At 33.8% G+C, this 16,988-nt stretch overlaps 1 protein-coding gene across 11 annotated transcripts in view; it reads right to left on the bottom strand.

Moving 5' to 3' along the window:
* The window catches only part of ERBIN (erbb2 interacting protein), a 121,802-nt gene that overhangs the window by 6,512 nt on the left and 98,302 nt on the right, over window positions 1-16,988 (bottom strand). For 5 of the 11 annotated variants that reach the window (XM_044384154.3, XM_026498872.4, XM_026498873.4 and 2 more), the window contains 5 exons: window positions 13,611-13,725; window positions 11,444-11,627; window positions 7,682-9,227; window positions 3,625-3,768; window positions 988-1,107 (listed from right to left, as the gene is read on the bottom strand). In XM_044384154.3, coding sequence (XP_044240089.2) covers window positions 988-1,107; window positions 3,625-3,768; window positions 7,682-9,227; window positions 11,444-11,627; window positions 13,611-13,725 — 2,109 coding nt within the window. The remainder of the gene's footprint in view (window positions 1-987; window positions 1,108-3,624; window positions 3,769-7,681; window positions 9,228-11,443; window positions 11,628-13,610; window positions 13,726-16,988) is intronic. The other 6 variants (XM_026498874.4, XM_044384158.3, XM_057307306.1 and 3 more) reach the window with 2 other exon arrangements.

The raw sequence follows: 16,988 nt of genomic DNA, 5'->3' as shown, positions 1-16,988 counted from the left end.
GAGGGGCGCCTGGGTGGCACAGCGGTTAAGTGTCTGCCTTCGGCTCAGGGCGTGATCCCGGCGTTATGGGATCGAGCACCGCATCAGGCTCCTCTGCTATGAGCCTGCTTCTTCCTCTCCCACTCCCCCTGCTTGTGTTCCCTCTCTCGCTGGCTGTCTCTATCTCTGTCAAATAAATAAATAAAATCTTTAAAAAATAAAAAAGAAAAAAAAGAAAAAGAAAAAGAAACTGAAAAACATAGCTTAATTAAAAGAAAAACAAAAAAAGGGTAAAATAAATAGTTATGTATGAACTTATGTTACATGGCTGGGTTCCTACTCTCAAAAACAACATAGAAGTTTTCACAGAATACCTAAGTATGCTTCAAAAAATGTATCAGGTTATACTAGGTATATGGAATTAATTAGGAGAAAGAACGGCTGAGAGAGAATATTAAAGAAAAGAATTATGTATCTGGTATTGGTGACAGAAAAGTAAGCTCTCTAAGGGATGCTTCAGTTACAAAAGTATTAAGAATACGATCATCATCTAGTCTACCACATACAAAAGTCTTTCAAGGGGATTTCTAATCACATTTAAAGTATTTTTAAATGCCTTTAATAACAGTAAAACATCCTCAAATGAAGAATTTAAGACAAGTTCATCTTTAATTCTCCAAAAGGTTTACTATCAGGATGCCAAAAAGCCTCTTATTTAAACAATAAAATAAGCAGATGACAGTAGAGAAATCCAAATATAACGATAAAATCATTTTCCACTGTGGTAAAAAATCATGGACTAAACTAAGTAGTAATAAAGACCGATAGAAATAACAGAACAAAAATCTATTTCATATTTCCCAATTAGTTTTTTTAAAAATCTTACTAATCAAGGAGGAAAAGTCCTCAAAAAATTACTTTCAGTGTTAAAGCATATATGTTATTTCCAGTTCAAAAGCTGTAAAACAAATGCAAAGAGATGTCTTCATTTATTTCCTGAACACCTACTTTCATCAAGCTGTCTGGAGGAACATCTTTGTGACTAAGTGTAGCTGACGAGTAGTTCGGCTGTCCTGAAATGAATATATCATCTTGACAAGGATCTCCTGGACAGGATGTCTGGGGATGCTTCAAATGAGGGGAAAATAAAAAGTAAACAAATAATGCTCTTTCAGATGTGAAACCAAAATGAAGATGACACTTCAAAGGAGATTAGGAAAAAATATTACTAGGTAGTGGAAAGATGAAGAACCAAGTCAACCATTATGATCATAGCTGCCATCAATATTAGTACCTTTATGATGGACGTGAACTAAACTTGCTGTGGTAATCATTTCACTATATATATATAAAATTATTATGATGTACACTTTGGACTAACACCATGTGATATGCCAATTATATCTCAATAAAACAGATAAAATATTAGTACCTTTAATATACACTGTTTAGCTATTTCTTTGTAATGCTTTTAGTTTTATTTCTAGTAATACCTAGCTTTTAACACTGTGAACAATTTAGCTATTAACGAAAGTTAAAAGTCCCAAATTTTAAGAGCAACTAAAATTTACTCCTGTTGAGTACTACAAAAAGGGTTTTTGTTTGTTTTTTTGTTTTGGGGTTGGTTTTTTTTTTTTTTTGTAAAAGAAAAATAACTGCTATTCTTTTAACAGCACAGTGCCACCCAGGATTTTATTATTAATGATGGGCAGTACCAACAAAAACACAGTCTTATAAAATTCACTTTTGCTTAATGCTATCATACTAGTATTGGAGAGCTCCGTATTTTTAAAACCAATGGTTGGTGAAACACTTTTAAAATTAACTAGAGTTCATATTTTTGTATGTCAATAATATCCTTATAGTTTACCTCATTGATAGCTTTGGAGAAAAAACAAACTCAGTAGCTCATTGTCTCTGAATATTTTTATAAAACACTAGGAAGCAAGATGCCCATACTTTTCATTTTAATTTAGTTCTAAACACACCTAGCTACATTTTTGAAAACTAAAGGAACTGTGATAAATAGCACTATTGTTACTTTCAAAACAATATGTAGCTAGCAACACAGATATGTATACTACATCATCATTCTGAAAAATAATCTGAAATCTACTTCATTATGATATGCCACAGGATACACATAAGCCTAAGGGCTTGTTTTTTAATCTTAGAAACTTTATCTGCAACAGAGATAACATGTGCAGTTAGTTATTGGTTCAAAGCATCGATTAGCAATTTTAGATTTGGTTTGATCTAATTTTGTGTATTTATGCAATGAATATTTTGCCTTCCTTCCCCATTTTTGAGATGTGCTTTCGGAATGCATAGTAATCAACTTAGGTCATAGCCTGAAGTTTAAATTCAAGTCTGAATATATAACTGTTTATTTAGTCTTTAAAAGAACAAGGATATTATGAATGAAAAAGCAAAATGCAACAACCTCAAAGGCTCTAAGTTTAAGAATAATAAGCAAAAACTATTACTGTATAAGAATTTGGAAAGAACAATTGTCCTAGATGACCATAAAGATTACCCTTGAGTTAATACAAGCCCCTGCTCTTCACTCTATGGTTTTAGTTGGAATGAGTACCAGAAATGCAGGGCTTAATTAGTTATCACTCTTCTCTCCCCATTTCAAAGTGATAAATTACAAAACAATTGCAATGACTCTAACATAGAAAAACAGAGGGCAGAGCAAGAAAGGTGAGGTCCAGCCACAGCAAAGTGAATCCAGGAGACCACTCTTGTCCTAGAACACAACAATGCAAAAGCCAGCAGGTATTAAAAAGGGGGTGGTGATGAGGACCCTCAGGAAAAAGCAAGGATCCAGAAGTAAGAATCAATATGGAAATAAAACTATGGGGAGGAGACAAAATAATGCTATAAGAGGAGAAAAATCTTTTCAGAATGGAAGGAAAGGGGGAGAAATAAATATTTATTTAGAGGCCAGGCTACCACCTTAAGTTGTTACGAAGAGAAAAATCTTAAAATAGAGCCATACCAGAGTTGTTCTGTTCTTTCTCCTTCTCTGCCATTCTTATCATCTACCCTTAACTTTCATTAAAAGAATAAACCTTCCTTCTTCATCATTAATGACTATGCTGAAACATGTGTAATAAAGAATTCGGGTTTTTGCCTTTTCCATGGTACTTACTACAATTTCTCCAGCCTTACATTTCATCATATTCAGTGAATTGTGATTAAACTTACTTCCAGGTAGTGCTTCTCATTTGCCAATTCTAAATCACTGAACTAAAAATTATTCTTCCCCGTAACACTTCTATGTACTACATATAGCACAGCCTTAAAACCATGACCTCTGGAGACTAGCTCATTTTATTAAGAGAAAACACCACAAAGCATAATAATTTTTAAAAAACCACTCAGTTATTCCAATTACTCATCCCTATTTACATAAACAAGAGTTTACTACATCCTTAGCTTATAACCAAAGAAACTTGAGAGATAAATACTAAATCAGTTTTGCAGAGAGTTTTAGGACTAAGTCATGGAAGAACTAGAATGTAATCAAGATATCTAACCCACTGTAAAAACTTATTTTCTAGAAATGTGAAAACATTAAAACGGGGGTGTTTTTTTTCTTCTGTGTACTAAAAGTACTGGTCTACTGCAGGTACTCACTCGAAAAATGTGCCCACCAGAACCTCTTCCGTCTGCAACACTCAAGGCAAGGCTGCCTTGGCTGCCATGCAGATCCCTAGAGCTGCCATAGTGAAAGTTGCTTACAGCAGTAAAATTGGAATTAAAGGACCTTGACAGCATGCTCTGAATAAAGAGGGGATAGATTTAACAGAGATTAGTGTAGCATGCAATATTCACAAGACATGTTATGTACAAAGACGTATTTATAAGTAACCCCAATACCACGCAGGAATATCATGCATCAAATTTTCAGTGCCACTGCAAGAAATTGGCACTATTTACGATATATTTACATGACAACATACACACATACACATAAAGTACATGTAAACCAACCATTCACATGTTTTAAACACTAAAGAAGAAAGTACAAACATACAGTGCTTTTATAATGCTATCATTTCCTTTACTCCTAACGTACCTTAATAGAAGTTTGTCAGAAAAGAAGAACTGATGCCATACCTAGATGTATGTGTACATACGTAGTTATATATATAACACAAGCTAATTTCTCTATAAAGATAAATTTTACCAACAACTAGTTATTTCTAAGTCAAAATGGATTTCTAAAGTCTGCTTCATTTTATAGAAATCAATTCTATATTATTAAATAAATGGAGAATTTAAACATCTATACATACATAGCACAAAATAAATCTGCAAAACACAACTGGCTCTTGGGCACTGTAATTTCTAAAAAAAAAAAATTACCTTCTGCATTTAGAAACATGTCTTATATTAGAAAAAAGTTGAACATATACACAAAGTTTTAGGCTATAACACTTAAAAGGCTCCCACTGCTCTACAGTTACCAGGAAAAAAAAGTTAAGACAATGTACATGTAAAAAAATTCTCCCAATTAAATAAATAGATACTTAAGATTACATTTTAGGAGTTAGTAGTGGCATTTGCTGCTTAAACTTGAAGAACCACTGATGGAATCCTTACAATGATGAATCCCTTATCACTAATCCCAGAGTTGCCTGAAAAATATACCTCAATAAACACAATGCCTGGTTTTCATTGTTTCTGCTTATTAATTCCCAGAGCTGTAATATGCTTTTCTTTCAAGTGGATGCTTCTTGTCATGTCCCTAAATATTGAGGTTCTTATGGTCAAACTGAGAGCAACCACATTTTGAGCATGGCTTGCTATCAAGAAATACAGAAATATCATAACGAGCATTTCTATATTATTCCTAGGGAATATGTATGCCTTCTGCAGATTATGAAGTTGATCTCTAATACCAAGAAATATTAATGTGCCATTCCAGAATGAAAGGGATCTATAAAATTACAATGTACACTTTTAGTCATTTTGTGGATTCCAAAGTAATGGCTAAAGAAAAAGGTAAACGTAATAGGTCAAGCCTATACTTTCCCAGACCATTTCACAGACAATAAGGATTTGGCAGAGGCAATTCAGAGGTTCCATAAACATTTGATTAAAATGTAAAAATAAAGAAACTATACACACAACCACACATACACAGAAACATAAACAACACACACTGATATGTTACACATAGTTTTAACATGTTCTTAACTTGAGTGGTCCAAATGACCCTTTTAAATTCTATGTACAGCCTGGAACAAAGCTTCTTCTGTCGAACATATATAAAGTTTTTGTTAACTATGTCACTGACTAAGAAGGCTGAAGCTCAGAACAGGTCCGGTTTTGAACTCAGGCCTGTGCATAGACATCTACATAAAACTGCACCCTGTCACAACACAACACATTTGTGCAGAGCTCAATTAAGGAATACATCCTGGACACTGCTGTTCATTACATGCTAATTGTTGTAGAACAGCAACTGAATGTGAAAATTATGTTATGTTAATGGTATCCTGGTCGAGTGCTTCTTACCAGAATTATTAGTTTAATTAAATAAGTCTTGAGAAGCATGAGGTGAGATCTATTTATATGTCCAGATTCCAGGTACAGTTTGTTGCAGGGAAGGGAAGGAGGGGTTACTACTAGAAGGTTTAAAAACCAAGTAAGCTGCAATAACTTACCAATTTTTGTATTAATGCTAAGCAACTAAGCTGAGCAAAGTAGCAACTTTTGATTTGGGGACTTACCTCTAGAGGTGGGGCAGGCATTGTGAAATCCCCTAAGGGTATTGTTCAAATGTCTACCAGGCCATATGAATTATGTTTGGGGGAGGAAAGGAATTACAGAGGAGCAAACAGATTTTTCCATCACCCTCCACCATTGTTAAAAAATGTTTTCAAGTTTGTAGTCTAAATCATATTGCTCTCTGTCCTCACAGGCTTTTCTTAGTTTCCCCTCTAAATTACCGGTAGGCACAACTGGGAAACTACTGTCCTGTACTCTTGAAGTAACTGAATGGCCGATTTCTAAATATAGAAAGCGGAGAGGTACAATGAACAATGGGGTGGTTGCTACTTGCCTCCTATTTAGTCAAGTCTAGGTACATCTCCAACAGAAAGGGCAGTAATAGGGGAGAAAAGCTGCCGGAGATGTCAACTACTCAGAATACAATGATAACCAAACTCCTCTCTTCATTCAAATCTGCTCTTCTTTTTCTATGTTGGCATTCCCAACAACCAGTTATTCAAGGCGCCACTCAAGCTTAATTCCTTTTTCTCAAAGACTTATGAGAGGAATATTCTAATCACAAGTAAACTATTCTAGAGTCTGTTTCGAAACTGTCTCTTGAATTCTTGCATTTGTCTCAATTCCATCAATACATTTCTCATTTATTTTCTGGACCACTCGAGACCCTCATAACTCTATCAACTTAACTACAGCCTCTTCCTCCTCAAAAACAAACACACACAAAAACAAAACCAAAAAAACCCAAAACTATAGCACTTCCTCCTTCTAGTTTCATACTATTTCCAGAAGTTTATTTATAAAACAGCTATGGCATTCCTCTACTTAAGAAATTTCCAAATTCCTTAGAAAAAGCAAACAAGTTCAAAGAGCCTCAACAAAACGTACAGTTACAGCTGAGACAAAACGGATAAGAATGAGATTGCCTAAGGCCATTAGATGCTCAGCTATTTAAAGGTGAGAGGACAGTACTGAAAAGAGCTAACACTTACAGACAGAGGTTCAATGTGCATTGATGTAATATGGTACTAATCATATTTTAGGCATTCATTTTTGAAAAATCAGACCTAAGGAAGTTTTTTAAATGACTAACTGAGGCTGTATACACTTAGCTGTTTTAAAAAAACATATATTTAATGAACAAAGATAAGAAAATTCTTGGGTAAAAACCACTGAGAGACAGGAAGCTAAATCTTAAAGAGCATGCTTTATACACTTGAGCCACAGAACTGTGACACTAATTTATCAGTTGTACACAATAATTTAAAAAATTTTTAACTCCTTTCAAAAACTGACCTTTACCCATTAAGTTATAAACTGAACATGATCTTGTTATTTTACCAATGTTTTCCAAACTTCATTAGCAGCACAGATACCTGAGTTCAGACAGGTCAGAAATGCAGTTCAGAAAAGTCAAGAGTAAATGCCATGCCAAAAGCCATCTGTGTCAGTGACAGTGTTAGTCTTATAACATTAACTGGGAAAAAAATTCTTAGATAAGATATTTACATTTATATTTCTTGTTATTCTGCTAATTATATAGTAAAACTGCTATTTTTGTACACATAAATAACCAATAATTATTAACAGAGGAGAGCAGGACGTCAGAAAATGCTAAACAGAGGTACACATGTATATGCATGTATTATTTACAGTATGTATGGCACAATCTAAAAGAGATATACACATAAACATATGGAATGAATTTCAGCTCATCAGAAAACACTGGGGAATAAGAGACAGAAAAGAAACATATCCTACCATCTCAGTTGTTTTGTCTGGCTAAGTCTAGACTTGAACTCTATTTTAAGTACCAAGAAAAAACTCCTCAAATACAAGTATATATTCAGTACTTCAGAGTATCTTGTTTTACCTTGTTTAAGAAACAAAGAATACCAAATATTTTTAAGAAAAATAAGTTCATAGAGAGGAAAATGAAAAATTCATATTTAATTACCTTTTCTAACTTTTTGGCCTCGATGTGTCGTAGTACTTGTTCTCGCCAATCATGAGGAACTTTACTTTTTCCTGAAGGGTCTAATAAAGAATGTTCAGAACCAACCCTTGCATTTGGTCTTTTTGAAGGACTAGTCCGTGAATAATTAAAATCACTAACAGACATAGTTCTCTCTGGTATTTCACTAATGGAGGGTCGAGCACTCTGAGGCCTTGATGCATTTGGACCATCGATGCTATATGTTCGTGCAGAAAGAGGTCTCTGTGATCCTGACATCATTGGAGTTCTTCCCACTGAATGTAACTCTCTGTATGATAAATAATCTCCTTCAGGAATTTGGGCCCTCCTCGTGGGACCTGATTCACCAAGATTTACAGAAGCTGTAGAGGACACACTACTTTGTCGCTGAATTGTAGCTCGAGTTGCTCCAGGAATGAGTCGGTCATTTGGTGAGATGGCCCACATTTCCCCGTGTCTTCCTGACCCAAGTCTCTGATGTAAATGGTACCCAGTATTAGCTCGAACATTGTTATGGTTAGAGAAATTCATATTGGCAGAATGTTTAGCGTAACTGTGACTTTCTGTGCTCTCTGATCTAGGAAGGCGCTGAGGAGGAAAACCAACGTGATCTATTTGGGGATTTTGTTTGGTGTGCCACAAAGGGTCCTTGACGGCAGCACTGCTACTGTACTGGATATTATATTGTGGAGGACCATATATTTGAGGCGTGGATTGTGGGCCACTTGCTGCAGGGCCTCTTATTATATTTGGCTCTTCAGGATTATGATTTGAATCAAACTTGAAAATTGCCTTTGTACCTGATATTAAATCAGAAGATGAAGAAGAACCAATAAATACTTGCAATGGTTGATCATACAAAAGTGTAGCAGACTTGCTCCTGACAATATTTTTTCCATCGACATTGGATGTTACTTTACTTGTTGCACTTGGCTGCTGTGGTCCATTATCACTAAGAATGTCATAGATTTTTAACCCTCCAGTCTCCATATTAGTTATACTATGAGATTTCACAACAGATCCAATTGGCCCACTTCTCTGAGGAGAGAGATCTTCAGTGCTTTTGGAAATACCCACATCAACGGTAGAATCAGTGACATGTGGTTCAGTCCTCCCAGGAGACTGTGGAGTTTCCTCAGAATGTCCATTTACCTTATTTACACATTCCAGATTAGGATACTTATTTCCATTTTCCAAGGGCTCAGCTTCTCCTTTAGCATTAATGCTTAAAAAGTCTGTTCCAAGCACTATATCCTGTGTCTTTGATCTTTCCACTATCTCTGGTTGAAACGTATCATTAGTTACAAGTTTATTAAGATTCATATTGATATGGTCTAATCTGTGAGATTCATCAGATGTGGCCATTGAGTCAACATCTTTCTCAATAAGAACCAATCGCTCTTCAATATTCAAATCATATTCAGGTAAGTTAAAATCTTTTTTATCACGAACCTGGAATTTTTCTTCTGTTGAATGATTTAAAATATCTCCATTTTGTAAAAGGCTGTTAAAATTTTCATCTTCTTGCCTAAAACAAAGAATTTTATCACAAACATAAAGCTCAGTTTCTTAGTAATAAGAAACATTAACAACTACTTAGTTAATGTGTAGGTACAAAAAGTTAAAAGACCTGATGGGAGTCAAAGATGAAAGTCATTTATTAGCAAGGAATAATATTAAAATATTATTGTAATAATCAAATAATATAGCTTCACATTAAATGAAAACAAATAAAGCAACTAAAATTCATAGATAATATCACCAATCACTTTGTCAGAATAAAGTTTAACAGAAGTAAACAGTGAAGAAAAATGGACTTATAATAGCACCTTTTCATGAATGTGCTACAAGAGGAAATGCTTGAAAGATGGACAGACACATGAAAGCCAGTAACTTGAATAGGTGAGCAAAGAGCACAGAATATTTTTACAAATAATTCTGAACCTTACATTATTAACCAAAGTTAGTTATATTAACTGAGTAGTTATTATTAGATTTAAATATATAAATAAGGAAATTGCAAAAAGCTAAGAATTAAACAATTACTCAAAGTTCTACAAAAAATGAAGAAAGTAGGCTATACTAAAAAAAAACCTTACAGAACTCAACAAAAAGTCAATTTTACTGTACAGTAATTTAAAAAGTAAAATAAAATAAACAATGCAGCACTGAAAAAATATGAAGATCAAAAGCAAAACTAAGTCTAATCACTCTTCTAAGTTATCTTACTGTATTTGTCAAATATTTATAAATGTGCTATCTCAAAATTACAGAAAACATTTTATTTCTGCCTGGTGGAAATAAATCTACTTATATTTCACACAAATATGAAGACATATTTGTGTCCTCCTGTATAAATATTCAAGTTATGTTTAATAAATATTCCTTAGTATTGATCTTCCCACTAGGTAACAGACTATAATCATTATTAAAAATACAACATAGGGGGGAGGTGCCTGGGTGGCTTAGATGGTTAGGAGTCTGAATTCGGCTCCGGTCATGATCTCCAGGTCCTGGGATCGAGCCCCACATCAGGCTCCCGGCTTCCTCAGCAGGGAACCTGCTTCTCCCTCTCCCCCTGCTTGTATGAGCTCTCTCTCTCTCTCTCTCAAATGAATAAAATCTTAAAAAAAAAATAAAACAAAACAAAAACAACAAAGGTGTGGCTATATCCCTTTGACAGCCTTTATTTCATTACACAAAAAACATGATTTATATAATACTAAACTACTTCTCAACAAAATATTGGTAACATTTTATTATTCAAGAAATTAATCATTATCTTAACATCTAAGAGATTATAAAAATTATTATACTACCACACTAGGTCATAGCCTCAAATTCAGAGAACAGATATAAATAATTAATCATAATTACAAGTATGTAATAGCTAAACTCATTTTGCAACATAAAATTCATCTTCCTTTTAAAACAATATGAATCAAGACAAACAAAATTTGACTTAACTGTGCCTGGAATTTAAGAACCATTTTACTCTAAAAAGTAGTCAATAATATCCCTACAATAAACTTTGGGTTCAGTAGTAACCCAAATCTTTCTAATAAGCACCTAGCTGATACATTAACATGAAGGTAAAACAACACACGTTATTTTGATAGCCAAGTAGTTTGAAAGCCCAAATAATAGTTGTTTTAACTTCAGCTAATTTTAGCCTGTAGGAATTAAGTCTTGTTTAGATAGTCTGACCTACAAATTTAAGTCTGATTCAAAGATACAGAAGTAATTAAAAATACTGAATGCCCTTTAATGGCATCCCCCAAAAATGAGAATCTAAAAAATACCCATTTCAACTTGAACTACTCCAAACAAGCTGTTTATGTTGTCATATCTAAAAATACCATAACACTGTCCAACTTTTTAATGAAGAGAATTAGAATATTTTAAATCCTTTCTTCCCCATTTATTTTTTTTAAGGTTATTTATTTTTTCAGTAATCTCTACACCCCATGTGAGGCTCAAACCCATGACTTTGAAATCAAGAGTCACATGTTCTTCCAATTGAGCCAGCCAGATGCTCCTTTTCTTCCCCACTTAAAAAACTAACATAAATGGAAATGTAGCAAAGTTAAATAAGTAGTAATAAAATGGAAAAGAAATCATATACTACCTGAACTACTTCTATAATATTAATTTGTGAAATCTCCTTTGTTTTAGTCATATATATTTATTTGCCTTATTATCTCTATTGTACAAATAAATGATTCTGTTAAGATATTCACAAACCTGATTTTGGAATTAATACCAATATGAGTTTGTTTCATTGGAGAGCAGAGTGAGGTATCTTGACTACTATCAGTATTAAGAGAAACTGAATCAGACATCCGAGATGGAGAAGAACAGTTGCTGTTATTCTGATTGCTATTGTGTGTAACTTCATCTGATAAAGAATCTGTATCCTTTGCACCATCTGAAACAAAAAATTTTAAGTTGTTGATAAAGTCACTAAGGATTTGAGTTTAATACTTTGCAGTGATGACAAATGGCATTTATTGTCCTGGTTCAATATATAAAGAATTCTATGGATTATAAAATAAACAAAGGCACTTCTGAAAATTCAGTCCTAATACACACGAAGATTAAATAATTTAAAACTTGTGATGCCATTAAGCTTTTGACAAATATAATCTATGTTAAGATTACTGAAAGTTTTAGTTTTAACTACGGACAAGATTATATTATACAATGTTTTTCTAAGGCCATCAATTAGTTTTAGTGAGTATGGCTCTTGCACTCATTCACTGTATTTTTTTTTCAGTAAGCTCTACACCCAACATGGGATCAAGAGTCACATACTCTACCAACTGGGCCAGCCAGGTGCCCCCTCATTCACAACTTTAAAAAGTCATAATAATAAAGAATAAACAATACAGTTCACATCCTAAATTTGTAAATTTATCCGGGGAAGAAATTATCTCATACAAGTGTGGAGCTGTTTTCATCTGTTTTGAAAATAAAAATGAGCAATACAGTCAATTTAAAAAAAAAAAGGCACCAAACAAATCAAGAAGTTGCACAAGGTGAGCTCTCTTTTGCTATTCTTTTTTTTTTCTTTTGTATTCTTAAACCATTTTAAAGTGCATATGAAAAATGATCACTATATGAGACGGCTTTTGTTTTTTATATAAACAGAAATAGACAATATTCATATTCCATTATAGGCAGGTACTATTAAAAAGTATTATTATTTTTTTAAAGTAATGATAAAAAGACAGTAACTTGGGGCGTCTGGCTACCTCATTCGGTGGGGCATGCAATTCTTGATCTCAAGGTCATGAGTTCAAGCCCCAAGCTGGGCAAAGAGCTTACTTAAAAACAAAATGAAAAAAGATAGTAACATAGTATCTTTACAACCCTGGAGACTGTTTTTAATGCAATTCTACCCAAATCATAGGAAGAGTATATATAGACACAGTCATAGGAGATTATATGAATTAAAGATATTTTTTCTGTTCCAAATATCTTAGGAGCACAGTTCAAGTAGTCTGGATTCTTTACAGTTGACAATAATAGCACATGGGGCTTTCTAGATTCAACTTGAAGGTATTTGGGTGCTGGAGTCTTAATTTTTAAAATACTGTTAAGCAAGATGGCAGGTAAGTTCTTTCCTAGATCATCTTCTTCTTCTTCTTCCACCTCCTTGTGACAGATAGTAACATGTAAAATATTTAGCATAGTAAACAGCAACTAGTAAGTACTCAAATATCACTATCACTATTATTATGAAACACAAACTATATAAAAGCCACCTTGATGTAAGTTTCATTAATGCCATAAAGGCAAAGACTGGATGAGATAGTATAGACACGTTCAGGCACTAGGGGGGAGTAATGAGGGAAGCATGAAAGGAAGGGATAGATATTCTTCAAGTTCCCTTTCATTTCTAAGAGTCTGAGATTCTGTTACATGAAAAAAAAAGGCTGGGTGTGAGGAAGGTTTAAAAAGATTTCCAGGACAGATAAAAGAACAACAAGTACTATTTTACATCACGTACTGTGCTAGATCTGAATACTGAATAATCTAGCACATTTGATACTCACAAATTCCTTCATTAGCCTCAATTTATGTCAAGTTAGGTAAATTCATATGCATAAAATTAAGCTCAAGGATTACCCAGCAAATAAGCAGCAGAAACGGAATCACAATGCAGGCTTATCTGCCTATAAAGCCCACGCCCTTATACATAACCTTGCATGAGAGACGAGAAAATATCTGCTAAGATTCTTATTTAAAAACAAGAAGAAGGAGTAGACCTTTTAGATAGGCTTATTTTAAAAACTTTCGAAAAAGTGTTTTAAATAAAATAATGACATTTAATGAAATTTATTTCAAAAGAATTTATAAATCTGATAAATTCAGCCCATTTCTATTCCTAGTACTTTCAACATCTAACCTTTTTTGTTATTACTAAGAGCTACCACTTTCGGCTGGTTAATAGAGCTTTCAATTAATGGTGGTCGCATCTCTGCCATTTTCATCTCTTCATCAGAAGAAAGTTCTTCAGATTCCTAATTTAAAGAAAAAAAGTATTTAAATAAATTTTGGTTTCTTTAAATGAATAGATATTAAATCATAAGAACTTCAAAGGGAAAAGATAATTCAGAACATGGATGAAAAACCTTTTTATGGTAATAGTAACTAAAACTAATATATAATTTAAGTTTTTCAAGATATGGTAATAAAATTATGGTAATTATTAACAATTATCCCATAGTCAAAGTGGCTATGGGGTAACATTCCATGGTAGGTCTTAACTCAAGTGTATTAATGATTAATATGTGGCTGGTACTACGCCAAGTGCTAGAGAAACAAAAATGAATGAAACACAATCTCTGTCTTTGAAAAACTCAGTTTAGAGAAGGTGTTCCAACCAAAAGTCTCTTCCTAATTCTCACATTTATCTCCTCCAAGATTATCAAGTTGCAAGGAGTCAGAAGGACTGAGGTGCTCTTTCATTAAAATGAGTTAATGGCAATTTTTGACCAATTTGAAGATAGAATTTTTTATTATTCTCCATGAATTTTGCTCTAATATTTGACAACGGTTCCTTGATTATCTGCTATTGAATGCTATAAGTGAAAGGGGGTAGCAAACAAAAGGACCTAGTAGTAAACAACTATTTATAGAAATATTTTAACATCGCAAATACTGTATATAAAAAACAGAGCTTTTGCAAATTATTATTCCTAATGATGAAAATAAATAAATAATATGATGAAAATAAATAAAAAGTCTTAAACATTGTTCTGTTAAAATTACTAAGACTTTCCGTTACTTGTAAGTCACATAATAAAGATATGGACTAGGGTCAGAAAACTATTTCAGTAAAAAGGCCAGATCGTAAGTATGTTACACTTTGAGAGCCTTAAGTCTCTTTTCCAACTACCCAACTCTGCCATTGTGGCACACAAATAGCCACAGACAACATGTAAACGAACGACTGTGGTTGTGTGCCAGGAAAATTGAATTTCATCTAATTTTCCACATGTCATGAAATAGTCTTCTTACTCTGATTTTTATTCAATATTTAATAATGTAAAAGCTGTTCTTAGCTTGCAAGCCATATAATGACAGGCAGGGGGCTAGATACAGGTTATAGGCCACAGTTTGCCAAACCCTGTTCACGACTGTACTACAATGGAAAGACACTTCTAATTAGTAGAACAGGAAGAGAAAGTAAAGAAGGAAGGAACAGAAGCGAGGGGTGAGGTAAGACAGAAATGACATTCTGCACAAATTAAAGCATGGAAATAAGAGAAGGTATGCAGAGCATACCAACTCCATGTAGCTAGAGCTCAGATAACTAGCAGGAGACAGAAAAATTAGACTGGATTGAAGAGGGAAAGGTTATGCTCTTAAGTATGGACTCAGGTATGTGCTGGTCACTATTGGAAGTTGTCAAGCCAGGAACTCACATCAGATTATCTTTCAAAATGGTAACTCTGATATTAAGAATGTACAGGAAGAGAAAGAGACCAGCATAAAGGGATCTGGCTATCCTACAGTTCTAAAGAAAAAAACGTTTAACCTTAGGCAATGGCAGTGATGGCTGATGAAGAGAACATGACAGGAATTTTGGAATGAATAGGACCTAATGACAGAATGAATGCAAAGAATGAGAGAACGGGAGAAGGAAGGGCAAATGGTCTCTCCTAATTTTGATACGTGCAGTACTTTCAACTGCTGAACAGACTTCTTCCTATACTACACCTGGCATCTGGGAGCTACAGCCTCCTACATTTCCTCTCACCTTTCTGTTTCCTGTGCTCAAGTCAATTAATGTACCTGAAGTTAGCTCTTATTTTATCCTTCCTCACTCTTTCTCTTTGGATTGCATTTTCTTCAATGTTATGTTTAATGTAGATAATTCTTCAATTTATAATCTAGCTTGCATTTCTCTTCCAAGCTAAAGATACACATTTCCAGTGACCTACTGAATACGTCTAATGGATGGTCCTGTTAAGTGTTCAACTACCAGATATTCAAAAACAAACTAGTCCTTCAAAGCCTGCTTTGAAACCCAAGTTCAGTTAATGGCATCATCATCCTATTCAACCAAAGTTATGTGACTATTCCCTCTTCTCCACTTCTTATAGTCAGGGATATTTACATAGTAAATCTCTTACATTCTTAAAATTAAGTTCCAGTCCACATTTTCTAGTATTATTATTCTAAAAGCCCTCAAACTTGGGAAGATTCAGTAGTTGTTGCCAGATAACCTTAATACATAGCTCTATCACAAGTACTGCTCTGCTAAAAGGCCTTCAGTGGCTCCTCAAAGACTACAGAACACTAAATCCAAACTCTTCAGCATGGCTTTCCAGAGCCTCATCATCAGGAGTCAAACTATTCTACTAATTTTGTTTCTTTCTACCACCCCTGATAAACTCAGATAGATGGAACATGCTTTTTTCTACATTTCTCAAGCACACTCTTTTGCTATCATTATTCCTTCCATATTTTATTCAGTTCTCCTATTTCTGCTGGATGAAATACTCCAAGTACAAGTTAAACAGCCCCTTGATCCTAAAGCATCTCGGTTGTTCCTAGCCAGAAAATATCTCTTTTCTAAATTTATGTAGCACTTAGTATTTTTATTACTTAGTACTTTTCTTATATACTAAGCACCTTCTAACCTTGATTATATCTATATACCCATGTATCTATTCTGCCACCATAGCTCCAAACACAGTGCCTTACACATAGAAATCATACAAAATAAAGTATTAAGTTCACTAGGACAAACCTAATAACCTTTTCACAGATTATGTTATATTAGGCCCAATGTATTTAATAAGTGTATTGAATGATGTGATCCATTTAAAGTACATTCACAAGCCACGAGGTTTCTTTCTTGCAGTGAATACCAGCTTAAAGGATAATCTTGAAGACAGATGTGCTTTGAATATATTTAAATTTTTCAGGAATAAAGATGCTACTATGAACCCACAATATCACCTTTTCTATATACCAGTGCTCTCTAAAAGAACTTTCTATAATGATAAAAATGCTCTGTCTGTGCAGTTCAACATGGTGGCTGGACGTAGCTACTGATCATTTGTAATGTTGACTAGTAAAACTAAGAAGCAGAGTTCTTACCTTTATTTACTTAATTTAAATAGCCACTTATAACTAGTGGATACATAGTGGAAAATGTAGCTATAAATCAAAAACACTTCAGAATTTAATTTTGTAAAGTTAGAGCTTTACCATTTTACATTATCTCCAGCAGTATATGAGGGGAAGCAAAAAAAAAAAAAAAAAAAAAAGT

The sequence above is a fragment of the Ursus arctos genome, unplaced genomic scaffold (assembly GCF_023065955.2).
Source record: "Ursus arctos isolate Adak ecotype North America unplaced genomic scaffold, UrsArc2.0 scaffold_5, whole genome shotgun sequence".
Classification (NCBI taxonomy): Eukaryota; Metazoa; Chordata; class Mammalia; order Carnivora; family Ursidae; genus Ursus; species Ursus arctos.
Note: the sequence above shows the minus strand (reverse complement) of the source record. Positions and strands in the feature narration are given on the sequence as shown.